Raw genomic sequence first — 24,253 nt, forward strand, 5'->3', positions numbered from 1 at the left:
GACGACTATTCAGTGTTGGAACAGGCATAAAAGAGGAAGCTGAGAGCAGCTTAGTCCTCTTGATTTGATTGGGCAATCAAACTAGTTGGTCGCATGGTGTTTTGATTGACTAAAACTTTTCTAGGAAGATGGTGTGGAACTTGGGAGAAGGGAATGCTGATATCATCTGAGAAACCTGCTCTCATTTTGCTGGTCTTCCCCTTCAGTAGCTGCAGACACTCCTCCATTGGAGAACTCCTGCATGAGTAGCACATTTGGACTGCAAGAGCTGCATGTACCTTGTGATGTTGTTTGGCTGTTCTGCTTTATTTTTTTTTTTTCTATGGGGTAAAAGTAACTGCTTCAGTACCATTGTGACTAAGTTGAATATTAGGAAAGTGAAGGACCTAGAAGGATGCCTCTTGACCTTTTTTACTATCATGGTCTGTAGCTTCATTAATGCTATTCATTGACACTGGCAAAAGCAGTTCCTCTTCAAGAACTTCCTCTCTCTTTATTCCTACATTTGGCAATTGTGTGTATTTTAAAAAATGAAATTGTTCAGGAAACTTCTGTGTTAAAACTGACCAATTCTTGTATGATTAATTTTTAAATTGCATCTGCCTTATAGTTTAATTTACTTTGTTGACCAGTTACTTGCAGTGGTGCAAGTGGGATTTGCTAGAATGATTTAGCAGAACTGACTTACAGCAGTTTAAATTCTTGATAAAAGAACACACTTCAAATGTGTTTGTTAGGCCTCAAAAGACCTTTTTTGTTGAATTTTTACTCTTGGGAAGTAGTTTTCATATGTCTGTCTTGATTTGTCGTGCTCTGTTCTGTTGTCCTGTTCCTTATGGAAGAAGAGACCTACACCTTTTCCGAAGAGAATCGGTGGATAGAAATTTTAAAGTCTCTTAGACTTGTAGCCTCATTGATCCTACATCATCTTGCGTTTGAATAGCACAGTTTCCATTTTTCAGAATGAACAGGGAAAAGTTGTTTCATAAGAGTTCTTTAAAAGCTGCTCATTCTGCTTGAGTCATGCACTCTTTGTAGCTCCAACATCAGCAGCTGTCTCTGCAATAAATTTATCTCACTGACCAGTTGCAGGCATTAATAAAAATATATCCATGTTTTTAGTTTGCCTTAAAGGTATCATATGAAAAATTGTCTTGAAAATTTGTCCTTGCTACTAATCGCCTCTGAGAAAAGGGAGTCAATAACAAATGAGGAAGTAGCTTGAATCTTGGCATTGAATTTGCTTGTTTTCTCAAAAACTAAGCATGTTATTAAACAGAAATGAAGGCGAGAGTAACAGTTAAGTGGGAAAGGCCAAGTTGGTTTTGAAGCCATGTGATTTTCAGAAAACAAACTGAAGGAAATCCAGTCCTGGCCGAAGCTTAGAAGAATCTAATTTAGCTGGTATAAAAGTAAAACTAGGAGGGTTTAAGGAAATTCTTGGGAGTTACAAGAGTGTAAAACAAAACATAGTTTAAATCAATGTAGCATAAATAAAGTGGAGTTGCATTGCAGATCTTTTATAAGTGGTGCAAAAAATACACTGTGCAGTTCATTCTCTTAATTTCTTTCTGAGGATGATTCCCATGAGTATCTAAATGGCACTTGTTGTCCAAGACAAAGGAGGTTACAGTATTGCACCATGTGTGTGTCAGTGCATTGGATTAATATATCTGCTAGGCTAGGTATAGATTTGCACCCAGCTGCTGACAATTTACTCATTGATTGTAAAATGCACACTATTAAATTAGTTCCAAGTAAAATTAACAGATCCATTCTGACTTGTGTTAGAGTTGCCCCTACCACTTACTAAAAGCTACAGAACCAGTTTAGACTTCTTTGAAGGTATAAGAGGGAGGGGCAAATAGTTGGAAAGTACTGAATTCTTCATAGGCAATAGCTGCAAGTTATATGTGCTTCATCCAGATAAGGACTGGGGATTATTTTAAATAATATAATAACAATAACACTTAAAAGCAGAATGTGGTGTTTTGAAGCAGTCTCAGTCACACTGGTCTTGCTGTGTACAGTCAAGCATTCAGTGCTTGTGCTGGGCAAGCTGAAGTAGTAAGTGTCCATGAACATATTGTGCCTTTATGGATGACTGGTTTATCACTGTCTGTTTTTTCCTCTATGTAGTCTTCACCTTCAAAAGTTTAGTTTTCCACATCAGCTACTATTAAGAACTTAGCCTGTTTGGCTCAGATTCAAAAACTGCTAGCTCATAAATACAAATGCATTTAACTTGAACAGCTGGGGTATTTTCAATTATCTACTATGCATTCCCATATAGGTTATAGTACCCATGGCATGAATGCATGACCTGCATTTGAAACTGCTCCTAAATCATTGTGGTTTATAGTCTGGAGTATGAAGGTAACATGAAATAAGTATTAATTTACTGTGGCACACTAAACTCCTGCAATGCCAAGGTTTGCTGTTGTGGCGCTTGGCCATTCTTGCTCTGAGTGGATCAAGTGCTGACTATTGGGCATGAGTTAGATCTGGTAACTGTTTGGCTGTTGATGTGCACCCTGCATTTGCTGAGCAAACAGTGTTTACTTCATAAGAGGATTAATCATAAGAGCATTAATTTTACACCTTTTAGTGTTCACCTTCCAATGGTAACATAATACGAACAGAGTTGTATATTGTGTTTCTTAGACTTTGAGAATTCTGTTGAGTGTCTGTGACAACACTTGAAGTATTTCCATATTCATGGTAGATGTTGTTAATTCTTTTTTTCTAGGAACTTTCAGTGCTTATTCAAACCTTTAGCATATCTTTACTCTTAAGCAACTGTCAGACTTTGACTTTGTTGATTTACTTTATGAAATTATACTATTTTTATAATTTTCCTGTATTGCCTATCTGTGACTTTAGTTTTATGACTAGCATTGAAGGTGAAGTAGCCATTTCATTTTCACTGTACTTAAAAGGAGATTGTCAAATCAGTGAAAGAGAAATGTTCCACAGAACACACGTTTCTTCTAACAAAAAATAACAGTTCTCTGTTCTGTTGGAAAAATGTTTATCAAGTGTCCCAGGAAACATTTCTAAAAGAGGAAAAATACTTTATCAGAAACAAAGCGCATATTTTAAATAAATTGCATATTAATTGAATAATTAGTTCAGAACTGAAAAAGAAAAGCTGGTGTACTGTAATTGCCACATCTGAAACTCTTTGACTGGAAAATGTGGTAAATGTACAGGGAGGGGGAGAAATTAAAATCCTTCTGCTCAGTTCTGATTCTTAAAAACAAATACAAAACTCTTCAGCATGCTTCATAAATTTAATAGCTCAGCTACAACCTTATGGATCTCTGGGTAATTATATTCTAATACATTTCTGCACCAGCTGCATCACTCTATCTGAGCTTTTTCCAGTAGTGCATTAAGTGATATTACTAACATCTGTTGTATATTCTTTGTTCTTTCCTCTTCACCCTAGGGCTCCATTGGAATATTCTAGAATTTTCCTCATTTTAGCATATTTGTACATCTTAGGCACTTCTATTTGTCTACTCTTGTCTCATAAGTTCTGAACTGAATAGCCAATTTGACGTATTGGAAGGAATTAGGATAGTAATTTTTACAAGTCTGAAGTTGTCGGGCAGCTTGTCGGGCAAGTTGTTTTAAGGACTGTAGAAAATAATAAAGAATAAATTTTATCTTACAGTAGACACTAAATAATGGACATGGTGCATATTTACTTATAAATGTCTCAATCACAGGAGAAGTTTAAATAGTAGGTTGCATCTTCTTGAAAAGAAGAGTCAAATGTGAGGTTCTAATATGTATAAAATAGGGCTTTTTTTCTTCAGCTATTTGAAAGATGTTTATTTTGCAAGTACATCTGCTGTCTTCATGTTGGAGAAGGCAGAATCAAAGCATTTAATGCATTAGGATTGAGTGATGGTTTTATGGTCTTTCAGGTTCTATAAATTCATTCCTTAGTTTTTGGCAAAACCTAACTTCCATTCTTACTGGAAGTTATCTGGACTGGAGGATGAGCCTTGCCTGTGGTTCCTGGGGGAGTTTAGCTACGTGAAGACCCAGGTGAAGGAGGAATGCACACCTGCTCTGCTGTGCTGAACCCACTGGGAAAACACACCTTTATAGTAACCTTGAATTGGCAGCTGGAATATGATAGTGGTTGAAGCATGTTTAAAACTGCAGTACTGACAAAGAAATCATAGAAAAAAAACTGGGTTTTTTTACTTGTGCAAGAGCAATATGCAGTTTGGAAACATTTAGTATTGATTTCATTAAGCCACTTTCTTACACTGCACCCTTCTGTGTTAGGTGCTTTTGTCTTGTCCCTGCTTAAACTTCAGACCTTGTGTTGTATAGAATCAAGGCTCTTGTGAACAGCTCTCTGGAATAATAGAAGTTTGTGTCTGTTGTTCACCAGATTTGACATAATTAGGATGTGAAAGAGTGTTAAGTTGCTGTAAGCATTGTGATGATAAGTAGGTAGGTAGAGAAGAACTACTCTATAAATCACAAAAACTAAGGAAAAAAAAGCAGCAATGCAGGTTTCTCCTTCAGTAGGCACCAGCAATACCACTGGCGAGTGTGGCCTTATAAGTCCTCCAGTTGTGGGAAAAACAATTAATTATGTTTTGTATCAAACTCAATAACCAGAAGCAGTGAATCTTATGGAAAGGAGTGGTCCCTATGTTTTTCTTGTACACAGCACTGTTATTAGCTATCACTACATTCATCATAGTAATGCCTACATCCAGACCAAAATGGAAAGCCTGTTTGTGTGGGATGTTTAATGCAAAAGTGTAACTTTTTGATTCACAACTTTCCTCTAATGCAGCCTTCATCCTTCTTAGGAGAAAGGCCAGATTATAAAGCAATTCTGTTATAGACAGAGTTGTGGGTAAATCTTCCAAAGTTTGAACTTTAAGTATCCAAGTCTGGGTTTTGATTAGCATTGTCATTATTGCTTTGAAATTTGAATTGAGAATCTGACAGCTTTTAAGAGCTTGGAGGCAAGCTATGGTCCCCTCTCTGGCTTCTGATCGACTGTAAACCATTTAACTTTGGCATTATGTTTTGTAGTTTGTGTGACTAATCTTCTGGAATTTATAGGGGAATTCTGCTTGACAGGGCCTTTAGAGACTGCCTTCTTTAGCCCTTTGTTGGGACCTTGCACGGTCAGGTTTTGATTTCCTACAGCACTGGTCTCCAAATTTTTTGTCATGCACCACAGAAGAAAAGATGTTTTGAGTGTGCACCTCCAATATATGAAATCTTTTTAAGTATATGCTACTCTACTAATATATGTATACTATAAAGCATACACCAAAAAAGAAAAAAAGATAAGATAGGGATGAAAGCCACTGTTTAAAAGGGCTTTTTTTGGTGACAAAAAATATTTTCTTCTCACACCCCAAGAGTTTGACTTGTGCTAGCATTTGTTTACCCCTCTTTGGAGACTGCTGATCCACAGGATTTAGAATTTTGCAGTCTCTTAGGGCAACATATGCCAGTGCTACACCACTCTCACTGTCAAGATACCTTCTTTTTATCTTTATGGATAGACAGAATTTCCAGTGGTGCAGTGCATGTCCACCATAGAATCATAGAATGTGCTGTGTTGGAAGGGACCTGTCATGATCATGGAGTCCGACTCCTGGTGCTGCCCAGGACACTCCAGGAGTCACACCATGTGTCTGAGAGCATTGTCCAAACACTTGTACTTTTTCAGCACTTCCAGGAAAAGTTTGATTTAAGGCTCTAAACAAGCATCCTTCAGGTGGTGGTATCCAGATAGTAGATGACCTGTGGGTACTCCAGTGCTCCTTGCTTCTCTGTGTCTTTCATGGGCCAAAGCCCAGGAACAGTCTTTGCAGAATCTCATACTGGGAGGAGGAAGTGGCTGAGAAGAGCAAAAGTGAACATGGTGTTCCATATTCCACCTTACTCTCACTGAGTAGCAGGGAATAATTGCCTCCCTCAACCCACTGGCTGTACTTCCCTGCTAATACAGCCCCATATGCCTTTGTTACTACAGGACACGTGCTGCTGACTCATGTTGTTTTACCTCAGTGATCCAGCTGATTTAATGCTGATGTGTTTTTCAGAAACTATCCTTGAGATCAGCTGCTAGTCTCTTGGAGATGGAAATGCTGATCCATTGCATGTGCAGAGGAAATGCACTGAATGCACTGCCCAATGATCTCAGCCTTATAACACTCCTTAACCCTTAATGAACAACTGACTGAGTAAAAAGCAGAGTTGTATTGCGCTTTACAACATGAGAGTAATGCCACTGAAACATTAAAGGACCGAATCTGAAGGCATTTAAGGATTGATTGAGTTAAATTGTCATTACGGTTCAGGAAGGCAAACTTGCTTACTTAACTATGGAGTGGAACACAGTTCTTGAGCTTTGAGATCATTCACCCTTTTGCCTTGTTAGTGCAATTCATTCTTAAAGGTTCCTCAGGCATAAGCCCTGGAGTCTAAACAAATCACATCCAGTAAATTTAGATACCCTCACTTAGTTTCAGTTTTGACAGCCTTCAGAAAACTTGTTCAAGGTACTTTCAAATTCATGTGGTAATGGAGAAAATTAATAGCAGTTCAGGTTGGGGTAGTGGACAATAGGTAGTTTGCAACCTCAGTCTTGTACAAAGCATTAACCTACAGAGTTTGGTTGTAATCTCAAGAGACCTTGTACTTTCCTTGCATTGTAGAACAGATTCAGTGCAGATTCAGTATAGACTGAGTTTGCAGTCCTGAATTCGCTTTGAATGTTGCTACTGGTTCACTATATGAAGTAGCAAGACAAGAAAGAAATAGCTGTTCATGCACCAGTTGTCGCTTTGCATGAAACAGTGTGGATTTCTAAATAACCAGGCATTTAACATGCCACCAGTAGCAAATTACTTGGCTGCTTCTGTGCTTGGCAACTGAGAATTACCTATCTATTCATCTCATGTGTCCTCTTCCTTGTCTGATCCCTTTTAATATGTCCACAAGAATGGTGCAGTGAGTAGGCCTTAAATAAATCCTTTGGTTCATCCCACATGTTATTTTACCTCTTCTGAAGGCTGCTGCATCAAAGTTTTCAATGGTACAGGAAATCTGACAATAGGCTAGTGAATTGTTTGTAGTGGTTCTGCAGGCTGAACCTTACCTGTCATCCAAATGTAAGTTGTTTTTCTTGTGCCCTTTTCAAGATCTCATTAAGTCCTGAGTACATCCAGAAACTAGATGGAATTGGAGGACAGTTACATCACCTGGAGCAGTTTTATGAGGATTAAGGCTGAAACTATGGTATGCACATACTTTGCTTTCGGTATTTTCAATATGGAACAATATTTTCAAGAAGTTGTTGCTCACACTTTGAACACTTGGCAGCAATTTTAAGTCAGAAAATTGGAGAAAAAGCTTGTAAAGTTATTCCAGTAGAGATGATAGGCATTTGCAGCCAGAGGCAGGAAAAACATCCTCTGTGTTGCTAAGGGAGGTAGACCTGTTGATATAACTGATAAAGCCTTTTGGCAAACATGTCTTTGACTGTCCACTTTTATTATTCTATCCTTGTCAAAATCAACCCCACACAGGATTGAGTTAATTCCTTTTAGTTTTAGAAAGAGTATCTTTACTTTCATACATTAAAACATTTTGCTATGCCTAACTTCTTAAGCTGTTCATGCCATTTTAGTTGAGTGAAATGACGCAGTCTCTTATCACTGTCATGGCTTGTCATTCCAGGCTTCCTTTTGACTTCCTTTTTTTTATTTTTTCTGAGAGCCAAGTTAAAAACATGTTCTGTAATGAGAAACCAAGAGCTGATACCTTCCCTTCCTATTGGAAACTTGCATGGCTCAACAACTCTTTATTTACTGTTAAAGTTTAAGGACTGTCTGTCCAGTTTTAATCTGTGTAATATCTGTTCTATTTTTCTATTGAAGACAAATGCTCTGTAATGCCAAATAAGATTTTAAGATTGTTTTTCCAGTCCACTTATTAGTACCTTTTTCAGCAATATCCATCACCAGACGGTTTGCGTGAAGTTAATTGGACAAGGTTTTTTTCAATCAATCTAAATTGTATTTTAGTTCTTTACAAATAACATCTAGTGTTGACCATTTTTTATTTGCCCTCAGATTGTTGTTTGCTGACAGGACTAGATTGTCCCTTTTACAGCGCAGTATTTAAAGCAAAACTTCTAGTTTTCTTCCAGACCTCTGAGACTTTCCTAGGACCCCAGTTATTTGCATGTCATTTAAAAAGGTGTAGGTAGATGTCTTCAAGAAGTCTTGAATGCAAGCTACTGGGATCTGCTGATTTAAAGGCTCTGTCTGCACATATTTGAGGTCCTTGCATTGAATGTAATATAATTTATTTCCAAAGTATGTTTATTGAGCACTTCTGCTTATCTTGATACCAACCTTTTGTCCATTTTGGCTGACTTCTTCTGCCACACATTCTCTCTTTTCAAATTTATATCTTTCTTTGTCCGCATAGCAAAAAAACCCAGCACCTGCAACGGGTGAACATACCACGTCTTACTGTGTGACCATATTATTTGCACTGACTTGTACAGATTGCTGCCTCTCAACTACTGATGGGGAAAAGGCTGTTGATGATCGTGTAGTATAGACCCACTTTAGTGTGAAGTTTAAACCTTTAGTCTTCAAGACTAGTTCAGTGACATTGCAGAGAAATCTAATATCGTATTGTCAAGAAAACTTTTTTCCCTGGATTGATTACACAGTCTGACAGGTAGAACTTTTGTTGTTGTTGTAGAGGGTGTCAGGAATAACATTCTACATAGTACGTCCTGTCAGGGTTTATTGATGAGCAATGTGCTTTGTCTCCAGAATAAATCAAACACTTGGATCTAGACATGGAATTTAACTGTGTCCCAGTTAAGGCACTGAAGCCTGGGTGCCAAAGGTGGACTACCAAAGGTGGACTACCCACCTAAGCCCTCGGGTGCCTGTGGGAACCCAATTTTCGTACAAATCAAATCATTAAACACCTGTGCAAAAGAATGGAAAGCTGTCTGGTGGAAGAGAACCTGGGGTTGCTGGTTGACAGTGGCTGAACGTGAGCCAGTGTGCCCAGGTGGCCAAGAAGGCCAATGACATCCTGGCTTGTATCAGTAACAGTGTGGCCAGCAGGACCAGGGCAGGGATTGTCCCCCTGTACATGTCACTGGTTAGGCCACACCTCGAGTGTTGTGTTCAGTTCTGGGCCCCTCACTACAAGGACACTGAGGTGCTGGAGTGAGTCCAGAGAAGGGAACAGAGCTGGGGAAGGGTCTGGAGCACAAGTCCTATGAGGAGCAGCTGAGGAGATGGAGTTGTTAAGCCTGAGGAAAAGGAGGCTCAGGGGGAACTGTATCACTCTCTACAATTGCCTGAAAGGAGGATGTAGCCAGGTGGGGATTGGCCTCTCCTCCCAGCTAACAAGTGATAGAACAAGAGGAAATGTCCTCAATTTGCACCAGGAGAAGTTTAGGTTGGATAGTAGGAGAAAAAGTTCTTCACCAAAAGGGTTGTTAAGCACTGGCACAAGCTACCCAGGGAAGTGTCTGAGTCACTGTCTCTAAAGGTATTTTAAAAATATGTAGATGTGATGCTTAGGGGCATGATTTATTGCTGGATTAATGGTTTGACTTAATAATCTTAAAGAATTTTTCAACCTATATGATTTTATGAATGAATGAATCTGAGACCAAATGTTAGGCATGTTGAGAGTTACTCCTGTCTTGGAAGGCCTGAACAGGTCATTATGATATTTGTATTTGAGTCGGTTTAGGTTATATTTAATTCTCACTGGTGCTCAATTTGATAGGCATACTTTGATTTGTGCCTAATAAATGGTGATAGCACTGAGTGCATCATAAGTTATGGATTCAGTCAGAAGTGTGTGATTGTGAAAACAATTAGTGCTTTCTTATATGAGACACTAGTTATTAGCATGGTGGCTTGGGAGTAATGAGCTGCATTCACCTTAAACCTGGGGCAATTCCAGCCAGCTTAGTTCAGGAGTGTGTTGCTTTATTGCTTGGAGTATTGGAATTACCTTTCTCTCTGTGACCCTTTAAATAGCACAAAATATTTGGAGCTGTAAGACCAAGAAATGGGACAACATCAAGCCTTGTTGTAGCTGTTGTGAGAGGAGGGATGCCTTGATTGTAAACCTCTGCTTCCAGGCTGTGCATTGATACCACTTAAAACAGTCGTTGGATAATATCCTGGGAAGCTTACCATCAAACTTGCTGGCTTGAAAGATGATCCGAGTAACTTTCATCAGCCCTCTGCCCGCCTTCAGAAGTGGTGGGGACTGACTGTAGCCTGGCAGATTTGTTTGATGATGAGGACAGCTTTTAAAGTAAGGTAGGAATAAAAACCTCTGTCGTCATTGTTTGAGAGACTAATTAATCAGGCTAAGCAGGTATAAATTACTTGGCATGGGTGCTGATGAATTCTTAAGTAATCACAGATAGGTTTCAGTGTTTTAACTAGAGAGATTCTTCTTTCTCCCCAACTTAAATCTTTGCAGGTTATATCCTGAAGGGAAATGAATAACCTAAAATAGTGTTAGAATGCTTTTTTACGAAGTTCTGAGTTTTAAAGTAGGACAACCTTCAGTATGGGAATGGTTAAGCTGTCTTGTATATGTATAGCTGTACAAGAGGCCTACAGCACTTTGTTAATGCATGGATCCTCTTGTACTGAGCACTGTACCACAGATTTCAACCCACAGCACAGCTGCAACATCTGCCTTAGAGGGGCGAGCAAGTAAAAGCAGTCCAGTGGGTGAGATGGAGTTTTAGAGGATGCCTTTGAGTAGTAAGCTGTAACAGTTAAACAAGTATCTCTAGAGCTAGACACTGAAGTCAGTGTCATTACACTGACCTTATCACTTCTTCAGTTTATCAGGTACTTTTCCATTTGAAGTTAATACTGTACCTAGTAAATATCTCTGTTTATAAGCAGACAGTACATGTGCACTGGAAGTTTGGAAGTCTTTGTAGGGAGTTTCATTGGTCAGATGATACCAAGGCAAAACTTGTAAAAGCCTATAACACTACTGGCTGTCAGTAGTGTAACTTCAAAATTGTATTTACTTTTTTTTTACCACGCTTCTGTAAGTACTGGCTAAGAGAGGCAGAGAGGCAATTCTGCTTTAGAAATACTGTACAAGCTTCTTCTCAGCCTAATCTTTATGTCTGTGTTTGATGCAAAGCACTGTTTTCAGATGTAAAACGTGATTAACTTGTGGGAATTCTGAATGTGCCATTCACCCATAGTGAATTCTTTCCATCTGTCTTTCTATTTTGTTAAGAAATATCAATTTCTCAATTCTTGTTGATCTAATTCTTCTTTTATTTCAAAAGCTAAGTGTACTAGGTCTAGCTGAGATTGAGTTAAGACCAGTACAGTACACCACTGTAATTTAGTGTTTTGGGGTTTTTTTTTTTAACAAAACTAAATGCAATTTCAAAAGCAGCTTATTAGACTTGCAATACTTATTTTTAGCATGGAAAAATGTTAATCTTCAGCTTTTCTGGTCTTAATTCTTCCATCCAGTCTTCATATAGCACTAAGATGTAAAATATCAGAAAACATGTTACTTGTGACTTTTTAATGTAATTGAAAGGAATGCTCCTCTAAATCCTGCTTTCTGTTACATTGTTATGTGATATTCCTCAGAGCTGAAGTGTATCACTGCTTTTAGGGGTCTCTTGCCTCTGTGGGTTTTTTTTTCTTGTTATCAGGTTTCTTGTAACTTTACAATGTGGGCTAACAAGGTCTTTTTCTGTAGTATGGTTATGAAGATTATAACTGTCTGTGTGGGTATTCCTTTCCTCCCCAAGTTTTAGCTTCTGATTTAAAGGGCCACTGATTTAAAATTTATCAAAGTGACATAGCTTTATTTCTGGGTCTAGTAAGTTTTAAAACAAAGAAATGTCAGACTGTGCAGAAGATTTTTATTATTATTAATTATTAATTTGTGCCTCACTTGGACATTTCCTAGTAACTAGTTGTTCCTAACGTGAGTATTTATTCATTGTAATTTTAGGAAAAGTGGGTTGATTATTAAAAAAGGAAAAAAGCAAGCATCTCTATTAGTAGGTCTTGGTTTTTTACCAATTTCATATAAACGAGAACACTGTGAATGTAGGTTCTAAGGCAACTGCTTTTTTCTTTTCTTTTTTTTTTTCCCTCAGTAGGCATTTTGTCAGCAGTGCCAGTCAGATGAAACCTTGGTTTGTTATCAAAGTTAAAAGATTCGGGTTTGTTAGCTCCGGGATGGTGATGTATCTTCTCCTGAGATTCAGCCGCTAGAGGGGGTGTAAACCACCCTCTGTATTTAAGTAAAGGCTTGTCGTAGCTGACAAAACGCATCTTCAGGCTTGTGTGATTGCTGGGTTGTTGTGGAAACGTACTTTCTTAAGGTGTCTAATTTCATAATCTTCTTTTGTGGTTGTAATTTCTAAAGTGAGGCAGGTTTTAGTAATTATTCAGAAATATTTATATAGTTTAACCATCTGAGTAACTTTTCTTTGCAGGTGATCTTGTGAATTAGTGTACCATCAATGATGGCAGAACATCCTCCGTTACTGGATACCACTTCAATTATAAGTAGCGAAATCCCTCTTCTGACTTCCCCTATTGTTAGCGGGGATGGAGCACAACAGGTAAGGAAACTTCAGTCGTTTTTTTCCTTCCAACTGCATCGCTGACATGTTGATATTCTAAAAGACAGTAATCCTTCATCTGGAATATAGTTTCACAGCTTTGGGCATACACATGTGTTAGAGATTGAGGTGAAGGCAGAACTGGTGCAGAGATGAGATTTGTAAGAAGTATGAAGCAGAAAACCTGTGTTGTGAAAGAACTTCTACATGGAAGAATGGGATCAAACAGCTGCCAAGTTGTCAAGCCGTGATTGTGTCTTAGTTTAGAAGTGAAATATTTATGTAACCATGTGTTCTTATTAAGAGGAATAAACCTTTCCCTACAGTAGAACATAGTAGCTGAGGCACAACATGTGCTAATAATTGGGATCTCCAGATTGATACTTGCTTACAACTGGGTGGCTTGAATGGTGGGACTTGCTATTGTATGTTAGTGTCTGCCTGGACACTTCTTGAATTTATATTTCTGGATGCAGTGCAACTATCAAGCGCTCCACTCAGCTTTATGTTATTTGTTCATGACGTGCTTTGTCCCATCACCCAGGTCTTTAAAGAAGATTGTAGGCATTGTCTGCCCCAGTGTCAGCCACTGCAGTAGGTGACCAGTGGATAGCCTCCTGCTAGACTTTGCACTGCTGATCACAGCATTTCAAGACTGGCAACTTGGTCCAGTTTTCAGTTTACCTCAGTGCCTATGCTCAGTCTGCACTTCATCAGTTTGTGTTACTCAAAAGAGTGTCAAAAGCCTTGCTAAAATCATGGTAAACATCAGCTATGCTCTCCCCTCATTCACCAAGCTGGTAATTTCATGGTAGATTGCCATCCAGGTTTGTCTGGCATGATTTATGCTTTGTGAATCCATATGGACTGCCCCAAATCACCTTTTTATCTTTAATGCATTTGGAAATGGCTTCTAGGAAGCTTTGTTCACTCATCTTCCCAGAGCTGAAGATGATGTTGACCAGCTTCTAGCTCCCTTGATCCTCCTCCTTGCCTTTTTTTTTACAATTGTACTGACATTTGCTTTCTTCTAGTCTTTGGGAACTTCCCCTGTTCACCATGACCTTTCAAATGTAGTTGAGACTGAATTACTTGTTCTGCTCTCCATAAAAGACTGTCAGGCTGTGCTGTCAAGCTTACTCTGTAATCATGCAAGATTTTGAGTCAGATATGAGTTTAAATGTTCTTTTGGATATACTTTTTCTTTAAAATGTTGTCTTTTTCTCCTGCCAAGTAAAATTAAAACTGGAGACTAAGCAAAGTATTTCTTCAAAGAAATGAATTTTTGGGGGTTTGTGTTAATCTTCTTATGGGAAAGACAATATAAATGCTGTTCTTTTTTATTTACAAACAAAAGGCAGCTCATCACGACTACTGTGTGAAGTGGAACTGGTAGTAATCGTGTATTTTAAAAAAGAGACTCATTGGGTATTGGTCATCAATAAGAAAAGTAATTTTCTTTCCTCATTTCATGATAACTGGCAGTTATACCACAATGTTGTCTCCTATTCCATGTTCCACAATATTGAGTGAAAGTTGCAACTTTCATGCTCTGTACTTCTTTCACATCTGATACAAGATTCATGAAGAGTCAGCAAATGCATTTGTTCAGTGGCAAGAAACTTTAATGGAAACCCTTTTTGCATCTGGTGATTTAAAAGCTGGAACTAGGTAGAAAATACTTGGTATATCCAAAATATGGGAAGTCCAGAATTGCAGGGACTGTGTTCTCTGTCAAGGTTGCCCAATTAAGACTTAGGCCACAAAAAGGTCAGGTGGGTGCTTATTTATTTATGACAGTCTTAAAATAATTTATGTTTGTTTTATATGGTACTCATGAAAGTACAAATGGTACTGCATTTGAAAGTATGATGTATTAAAGTACAAAACACTGTAGTGTTGAGCTTTTTTCATTTTTTAAAAAATATTTTTAACCTGAATATTAGTTCATTGTATTCCTTTGTTTTCCATTGTAGCTTTGAAACTGTGAAAAGGGAGAAGGCTTCTGCCTTCATGATGGAGTTGCTAATTTTTCTGTACATCTTTTTACTTAGCTACAGAACACAGATTTTGTAGGGGTTGCTTCCTTGATAGATGAAAAGTACTTCTCCAGTTTCTTTCGTATAACAGCATTGGTGTTGGATTGCATAAACTATAACTTAACCTGTAGAGCTGATAATATTTGTGCTCCTGCAATCAAAATTCAGAGCTGTTTTGTCCATGTAAAGAAATGGATGTTTTCTTCTGTCTTCGTAGTGTATAGGTTGGTCTGTAGCTGAACTAATTAGTTTTAGTCAGTCCTGACTGCAAAGGGGTTGAAAACCAGTAGAAAATTCTTCATTTAACTATTTTGCTTATGGTGTTTTTTGGTGGTATTTTCTATTTTAGACTTGCTAACTGTATACTAAACTTGCAGGTTTTTGTTCAGCTGTAAAACATGTGAGGATTTTTTAAAATCAGTTTACCCCTTCTTGCATCTTAACAGAATTAACTGTTGTAATTATGGTGGCTTAGATTGTTTATACTGCATAACTGAGTTACCAGATGGATACAGACCATTCAGTACTTTTCTGGAACAGTTCATATCTCCAGGATAATCTATTTCAAATACTTGAAGTTCTGCTAGCAGTGTAAATGTGAAATAGCAGTACAAATATTTGAACATGTTAAGATGAAAGGTCATATGCTTCAGATAGCGGAAGTGTGTGATCAGGTTAAAGCTGTAACTTTCCACCATATTTTAAAACAAAACAATCCACAAAGTTAGAGGAATGTGTGAGTGTTCAGTCAGAAAACATGGCGAACTTAAACTGTGTGGGTGTTAGTATGTCACTCAGTGCTGCTGTGGGAGATTGTCTGGTTCTTTGTCCCACAGAACAAGGGACTACTGTTAGTTTTATAGGATAAAAACAGACAAAAAGAAAAGCTAGGACCAAGCCCACTGGCTCCTTATCTTCTGTTAAGCACAGAAGTACTGTTTTTACACCTTCGTATCACTATGTTCAGCATGAGGGAATAATGTACTTCTTATGTCTTGATGGTGAGCAAGGTTGTAGGTGGAGTGTGGAGTAGATCTATAGGAGTTGAGAGAAATTAAGTGAAACTGGGAGAACATGGTATAAGAGCAGAAGTGCTTGAGGGTTTTTCACATAAGGGTAACTAGTGCACTGATGCTTTACTGATTATTGCTGAGGTTGAACAGGAAGGATGTGCTTGATTATGTGAGTCCTGATTTGGTGGGAGGAGAGGAAAAGACAAGGCAAGAGTTCAAACTACTTTAACACACTGATGTTAAATTGTTTTGGAAAGTTTCTACAGCACCCAGTGCGATTCTAAAACAAATCAGTGAATTGCTGACACAAGTATGCATCAGCCCTGGAGTTCTGGACCCTCACAGCACCTTCCCACTAAAGCTGGCAGTTGCAAAGTGAGACATTCCTATATCCCCTATGTGTCCTTTATTACCAGAAAATGTAGATAGCGTTCTCAAAGTAGCCCAGTACCTGTTAACCATTTCCTTTTCTTGGGGGAATGGGATGTAGTGTTTGACCTCTACTCCTTGACAAAGCATAGGGATAAGTAACACTTCTAGCTTTGGAGGTTGGTTACTTATCCTCCAAACTTTATTGAGAAGTTTAAGTGTTTGGTGGGTTTTCCAAAAATCCAGCTCTGTGTGTATGTATGTGTAGTGGGTGGGTTTAAGTAGATATTCAGCATCAAATCTATAAATTAGTGTTTCTAAAACCATTTTTTTCTTTAAATATTTAAACATCTGATATTAAAGTTATTATTAACCTGCTATCATAGGAGGAAATCTTCAGTCGGCAGAGGAATAGATGGCTATAAAACAAATGAAGTAATCCCCTTTCTTGGCTTTCAGACTGTTTACATATGTGGCATTACAGCAAAAATATAATGGTGAAGATGGTGTTGGAAAACATAAGTCTAGACTAGATTGCTAAATGAGTTTCCTCAGTTTTTGTTCTGGCACTTCTGCTTCTGAAAACCATATGGTACATTATCAAGTTCCAGCTTGCTTTGTTTTTGCCTTGCTGCTGAAAATCAAGTCTAGAACTGCAATATATTTCATGATCTCTTCCTCTACAAGAAAAAGAATCTGTATTAAAAGTTGTTTAACAACATATAGTGTTATAAATGTTCTCATTGCTTTCCATATTGTGCTGTTTTCCTTTCTTTTATCTGTGCTTTGATTTTGATTTCACTGGACAGAGTATGTGCATGGCTGTTTCTGTCCTTTTTGGTTGAGTTTTTTCATTCTTCTCCTTTTTTTTTTTTTTTTGTGTGTGTGTGTGTTTACTTCCCCTTTGGCTCTATTGAATTAGCAAATACATCTAACTTCTCATTTTGGAGGTTCACTGAAGTTTGTTTTAGTTGACAATTATTCTTCCATTCTTCAGTGACTTCATAGCATTGAAGTGTAGCAGAACTGTGTTTGCTGGAACCGTTGGAACTCTCAGGTGTGCAGTGTGCAATGCTTCAATGCCAGCTATGGAAGCTCATTATCAAGCTGTATTTTTCCCCAGGATTGATTAGTACTTTTGTGTAGCAACCATCGCTGGAAAATACATAATCAAATTTATATGAGACATTCTGTATACAAAAAAAAAATTTCCATGGAAGTTTTTAACTGGTTGTTTGCTATGATTTTAAAAAAATATAACATCACAAAAAAAGCTAAAAATATGTGAGTTTTGATGACTCAGGTTTAGTAGATCCTTCCTCTGTCCAACTTAATAATATTTTTTTGTTAGGAAGGGTGAAGTTTTTTCTTAGTTAAGTGTAATTTTTTTTTTGCCTTAGAGATCAGAATATTTTGTAATTTATTTAAACTGTATTCTTGATTGCAGATGCATTGAAAACTTGCTTTCAATTTCCTAGAAGAAGCCATCATCCTCAGCAGAAAGTGAGGATTCAGAATTCTTTGATGTATAGTAATGTATGAATACTATGCTGCTTTTGGTCAGCAGAAAGCAGCACCAGATTTATTGCACAATTTATACTACCATTCAGATATATTTATTTTTATATTTGCTGTTTGAAAATAGACACAGAAACAAGAGTGAAGGCTGTGTAGTTCATAGCCTTTTCTACTTCTATTTGGTGTGAAAATGCATGGAATAAAGCAGTCTCATAAAACTTTTCAGTAATCTTCCTTTCTCTCTAAAATGTCTGTTTTCATGTGCATGATATGAATGCTAGATTAATTTTGGTCTCTGATACAGTAGATTCCTCCCAAGATACTCGAGTCATTCAGCCCCTGTTGAAGTAATCTGTTCAGAAACTGACATTTGGGAGAATCGGATGACACGTGAAAACTGGATTCCATGTCAGTCACTGTAGGTTGCTAATATAGTCCATAGGGAGAAATAAGCATGTCCAGAAGATGATCTCTTTCATGGTGTAGGAAGGTGACCAAAGATCTATAATTTTTTTTTCCTCTTTTGTATGAGGTGAGAGGGTGCAAATTTCCTGGAGCTATAAGCATTGAGGTAGTTCAGTTCTTCTCTGCAGTCTGCTGCAAGTGGGTCTGGTTCCTGGGTCTGTGTGCTCCTCTATCAGTAAGGTTTGGAATGGTATAGTTAGTCCTAAGCAGTGTCCTGGACTCAGGCATGTCCTCATCTCTCCCTTTCTCTGTGCCATGGGACACTTCATGAGTGCTGAGTAAGCCACGACCTGAATGCCTGAGTCCAAGACCTACAAAGTGTTTACCTATGTTTCCTCAGAAGACAGATAGTGTAACCTCTGTGTAAGTTGTGACAAAAATGTAACTTCTTTGCAACGTCAATTTTTAGTTGCAGAAACTCCACTCTTAAAATATGTGAGAATTATACACTTGGCAAACAAATAATCTGAGGTACATCCTCTGCTGCCTGAAACCTCTTTTTTCCCTAGAAAGCATTTCTTTACTGAGAGGGTGGTTAAATGCACAAACAGGTTTTCTAGAGTTGTGGCCAAAGTCCAAAACCTGTCAGTATTTTAAGAGGATCATCATAGTTCCCTTCCAGCTAAAATAATCTGCCATATTCTGTTCCCTGGAGATTGAGATTTAGCCATAACTGGGTAAAGTCCATCTAGCCCTCTATGTATTACAGAATTATGCACTTTATAGAGCTGCCAGAATGACATTCTCTAGAAACAGATGAGTCAGATAGACTATACTTTACACACTATAGCAAAAAAATGGCCCTTGGCTTTAATTTTTCTCCCTTTGTTTTTCAAGTGGAGGAGAAAATACATGGAAAAGGCTTGGGGTTGTAGAGATTTCTCCCACCAAGCCCTTGGCCATTGCTAAGTCTTTCCAATCTGATCTAATTGAGATGTATCCTTTAGTTTCTCTTCAGCTCAAGTTTGTATTGTCACAGTGTTTTGATATACAGTGATGCCCAGATTTACACAAAACTGGGTATATAGGGTACTTTATCAGGGTAAAAAAGGCTACTTTAGAAGTGATACTGAAATTCTTAACCTTTGATTTTTTTTTTTTTTAAAATTAAATGCTCTTTCAAATAACTAGAAAACACTTCTCCCTTTGGCACTTCATTTTGTGCTCTGTTTAGGGTAAAAAGTTAAACACATCCATCAGCCTTAACTATTCAGTAAACAGGAATCTGAGCTGTCAGAAGCAATGTTGGAGAATATAAAATTCTCTTCCAGTCCATAATACATTTGGACTGTTGCAAATAGGTGGATTAATCAGGGAAGATGCCTACTGAGGGGACCAGCTCCTGTGAAGTATTAGCTGAAACCTTAGTTAGCCATTGCTACCCATTTGCTGTGCATTGTGAGCGCTGTTTCTCATCCACTTTTGCTTAGCATTGTGAAACTGAATTCCTGCAGACTTCAAACAACAAATCATGAAATGAGAATAATCTGATTGAAGTCTTCCAGTTTTTATTTTTAGAGGTTGATGTATCTAAGCCCTGGCCATGAGTAGATGCCTCAGAAAGTTCTAGAGTTCAGTGACTGCCCCTAACACTGCTTCTTTCTAACTCCCTGTAAACAAGGATTAGCTTCAAACTTTGAAGCCCAAATGTTTGTCTGTTGCATTATCCAGATTCCTTGAAACACTGCTGTTATCCTTATGTTTATACTTTTGCTGATTTAAAGATACAATAGTGGTATTATTTTAAGTAGCAAATTTTCTGGGCACTATCTGCTAACCACAGACGGTGTCAATGCTAATGAGACAGATTGAGTTTGCTGTAAATGAGACAAACAAAACTTTGCTTAGGCAAGCTGTGAGAACTGAGAATGCAAAAGAGAAGAGGCAAACAAAGCAGAAGCAAGTAGATCAAAATTGTAAGTATTTTTTAATAATAAAGAATGAGACAGACACCTGTGGAACATACACTGACTGGCACTGTTCTGTGTGGACACTAACAAGTCTTGAACATTCATTAGTGACATTTGATGCAGATTTTAACATTTAACTTTTACTGGTTGTTCTCAGAAAACTTTGTATTTTTATAAAACAAGGCTAAAAATCATCTTTGCCTGCCCTTCTCAGTGATCAGCTTTTTCAGCTGATCATCCTCCGTGTGAAGGGAAGGAGGAGAAACACAAGTATAGTAAGAATTTTAAAAACTTTTCATAAATAAATTTGCTTTCTAGGAAAAAAATCACCAGTTCTCAGATCCTTCCAACCTGCCTTTCTACAAAAAGCAATGAAAGCTCATTGAAATCTATAGTTTTTGAATGCCAGTGCCAATGAACAGTCTTGTCAGCTTTCCAATCTCCCTGTTTCCAGTTGCTTCTATGGATATTCTGTCATAGCACAATCAGTAGTACTGTCTTTATCTTCTAACAATGGTTAAAGATGAAATATTTGCTGATTTTATTATCTCTCAGGTGTCTTTTAGAAAAGTGTTGCAGAATTGCTTAGTCTGTCCAATGAAAATACAGGCCTTAGGACCATGTCACTGAAAAGATAACTTCTTTCACTCGCTTTTTCCAAACATGCAGCTACTATCTGCATAAGCTGAAAAAGTTTGGATTGTATTTGGTTTTTCAAAATCCCAAGCATGTAAGTTGCTACTGTAACATTATGTAACAATTCTGTATTAATTTCCACTCTAGTCCTGAAACCCAAGATTAGTTAATGGCCTTTACTACCCATATCTTTATTATTCTTCATGAACAAAGTTTTAACCTCTAAATCTAGAGCAGTTAGATCCTTATATTCAGTACTAGCAGATGCTAGGGTAGAGAAATGTGTAGTCATGGGAAACCTGTAAATTGTAATTTGCTCAAATAAATACAGTGGAAAATAGAAGATTAAGAACTTTAGTGTTAAGAGTATTGCATCATGTTATTTGGACAAAGATCAAAGTCTATAGAATGCTTCTGTAAATAATGCTGAGAAGCCTGTTTTTATCTGTCATTGATACTAAAACCAGAAGACATTCCTTTTCCTTATAGATAACACAGAAATGTTGTGTGCCGATTCTGCTATGAATTGATATGGTACAATACAAAGTTTAACCTAAAGTTTTCAAAACTCTTTATTGCTTAGTAGCCAATGTGAATGGGGAGAGAGGAAGCTTTTAGTAAGTTTAAAAGAAGATGGAAGACAAAAAAATCTTATGAAAGATGACTTTAAGAAAGAAGTACTTGGAAGTAACACTTCACAACCATGAAATTCCTAAGCCTTTGGCAATTTAAAACAATTTAAGGTACTGTTTTAATTTAGTATTTGTTACTGATGTGTTAGGTGTTCCCATTTAATAATCATATACTCTCTGTAATACCTGTTACATAGATATTTTGCATTTTTCCATTTAATGTGTGTTTTAAGCAATAGTGGGCTTGATTATGGAAAAGAGTAGTTCATAGCCTCATTAGCCTTGTTATGATATAAGCAGCAGATTTTGAATACATTATCAATGGAAAAACAACTTGTGCTGTGTTTGTAACTGACATCACCTTAGCTCGACCACAGATGTGATTCCATCTGGCAATTTCTGTGCTGCTAATGAATAACAACACTCAAGTCTTGCAGTATTCTTTGATCAGTAGCATGTAGGAACTTACAAATACTGCTGGACTAGTCCTGCAAATGGGAACTCTGGCATAGATGAGGTGACAAACCCACAAATCACAGAAAGTCTGTGTGGGAGCCACAGCAGCATTAGTATCTTGAGTCTTTGTCTAGTTTTCCCTGTTTATTGGACCACACTCTGTGGAGCCAACCTAGATGTAATGATTTTCCTTGTAACAAAAGATGGGTGGGAAAACATCTCCTTCGAAAACTAAAAGTAGGTGGTTTTAATAATAAAATTACACTGGATATGAATAACTGATACTTTTTGCCTAGAAAGCTTTTACTTGGTAAATAATTTTGTGCTGGTCAAATGTTAGGAATATGACTTGAAGTTAAAAGAATGGAAAGTTACTATATTTTATTGTGAGTAGACTGTAGTTTTGTCTCCTTTTATGTAAAAGTCTGTGTGTTTGTACACTTACTTATTACCTTTGAAGACATTACTGTCCCAGTAATGTTAGAATTTTTTTATACCTTAGACAACATCTAATCTGTAATCTCATGTTGTTGCATTCCAAGTACTGAAACAATTTCAAAGCAGTTTCCTATATCTTGTCTGCCTATAGGTTAGGGTTTAAGCCAGTGATGGATAAGTGGTATTTGAAGTAATCTCTCTCAAGAAGAGAGGGATGTGTGTTTTGCCCTGTGTATCTGTCTTTCTTCACCTTCAGGTGAGGGTGTGCCAGTGGTTCCCTACTGGTGTTGGGATTAAAAACCACAGATGTGAGATTGCCAGAAAACAATATTGGATGTTTTCAGTTTAGGTCTTAAGTGGACACTAATAGAGGGGAACCATCTTTGCCAGCTATCTGAAATGTCTTTAATATTTAACAAAAGATACTTCTATCTGTAGTATTATTTAGGGCAGACATATGTAAATTATAAAGCAAAGTTTGGAAACATACTTCTTTCTTTTCATGTCTCTTAGTAAATGCATGGTATAAAGTAACACAGTATTTGAGAGAGTGTATTAGAATCCAGTTGATTATTTGATTGCTGTATCTTCTTATTCTTTTACAAAGTATTTTTTTCTCCCTTCTTTCTGGCTTACTTGCAAAATGAAGTCATAAGCTGTATCACAGATTATAAAGTCAGAAGTTGGTTCATTCTGAGTTAGTATATCCTATCTTGGAATCAGGAGGCTAAATTAAAAAGGCAGTTATAAAACGGCATATATTTGGAAGCTTTGTTCTCTTAAACCCGAACCTTCTGTTGACTGACGTTAGATGATCCAGAAGCAGATGCTGCAGCAGCTATTTGTTGATTTAGTTGCTATGGTGACATGATACATTCATGTACAGCAGGAAGCTCACTGTACGTTGGCTAATTTGATAGGAAGGAAGGCTTGAGGTAGGTATTGCTGACTATATTGTTAATTGATCCTACCTTTCACATCCTGCCTCCACATGCTTCGTGGATGCACAGCTAGAGAGGAGGGTGAAGGGAGACACTCCTGCGTGGCGTTCAGGTTCAGGTGCCCTGTTAACAGGAGGGGGGGCAGTGTTCAACACATCACCGAAGATTACCTCAGTATTAAGTGAATGGAACAGATTGGAGCAGCTGGAGTGGTGACTGGTGAATCTTCCTTCATCCTTTGTCACTGTGGTAGCACCAGTTGAATGAGAGAAATAAAAGGATGCGAGCAACAGTAAGTCAAAGTGCTAAGGCTTTTGAAATGGGTTATGAGATAAAGCATGTCACTAATTAACATCTTGATTGGAGCTATTAGTGGAGAAAAATGTAATTGTTCTGAATACGTGCCCTAATGACAGAGCATAAATGTGGCTCTGCCTGGAAGTTGTGTTTTATTATATGCACCCTTTTCTAGAAATACACCCTTTTATAATGTTGTTGCAGACAGACTGTTAAAGATACAGTGTACATCTTATAAAGAGCTTGGCTGTACCACCCTCTTAACAGGTTCAGTGTTTTAAAATTTTAGAAGTCAGAATGACCAAGAGTGTTAGCTACAATGTTTTCCTAAATTTGAAAAATATTCAAAAATTAATCAGCCTTTGTTCTTTTGGGTAAAAATCTAATCATGAGTACTGCTGAGCTAATTTCAGTTGCAGTATTTTTACACAAACCACTGCTGTCTTTTTTTTTTTTTTTCCCATATTGTTGTGTATTAGTAGTGTATTTAGAAATATGATTTTGGTGAAGTCTTTCCATGATTTTTGCTGACAATTTTTTGCTACTGACTCAGTACCTGTAATCATATAATGCTAAATATAGATGTTTTAAGATTACTAATGAACAAAACAAAAAAAAAAAAGAAAGAAAAAAGAAAAAACAAACAAAAAAAAAACCCAAGCCTGAAACTCTCTTCTCTTTCCTAGTAAAACACATCAGAAAAATAGTATTGTTTCAGCTAGTATGGAAATGGTTTGTGATTCGATTATCTTTAAATTACGGTTTTAAAGGTCTAAGCAAACATTTTGGAACACTTTACCCTGCTGCTTTTTAGGAAGTTTGTTCATGGGGAAAAAAAGAAACAAAACTTCTCATAG

General features: G+C 37.4%; 1 protein-coding gene across 4 annotated transcripts in view; it reads left to right on the plus strand.

Moving 5' to 3' along the window:
• FNDC3A (fibronectin type III domain containing 3A) overlaps nucleotides 1–24,253 on the plus strand; it is a 113,401-nt gene that overhangs the window by 6,301 nt on the left and 82,847 nt on the right. For 2 of the 4 annotated variants that reach the window (XM_085059924.1, XM_085059934.1), the window contains exon 2: nucleotides 12,554–12,682. In XM_085059924.1, the coding sequence (XP_084916050.1) occupies nucleotides 12,581–12,682 (102 nt within the window). In that variant the 5' untranslated portion in view covers nucleotides 12,554–12,580. Of the gene's footprint in view, nucleotides 1–12,553; nucleotides 12,683–23,285; nucleotides 23,392–24,253 lie in introns of those variants that run through there. The other 2 variants (XM_085059969.1, XM_085059950.1) reach the window with 2 other exon arrangements.

The sequence above is a fragment of the Lichenostomus cassidix genome, chromosome 1, assembly GCF_008360975.1.
Source record: "Lichenostomus cassidix isolate B80296 chromosome 1, HeHo_3.0, whole genome shotgun sequence".
Taxonomy (NCBI): domain Eukaryota; kingdom Metazoa; phylum Chordata; class Aves; order Passeriformes; family Meliphagidae; genus Lichenostomus; species Lichenostomus cassidix.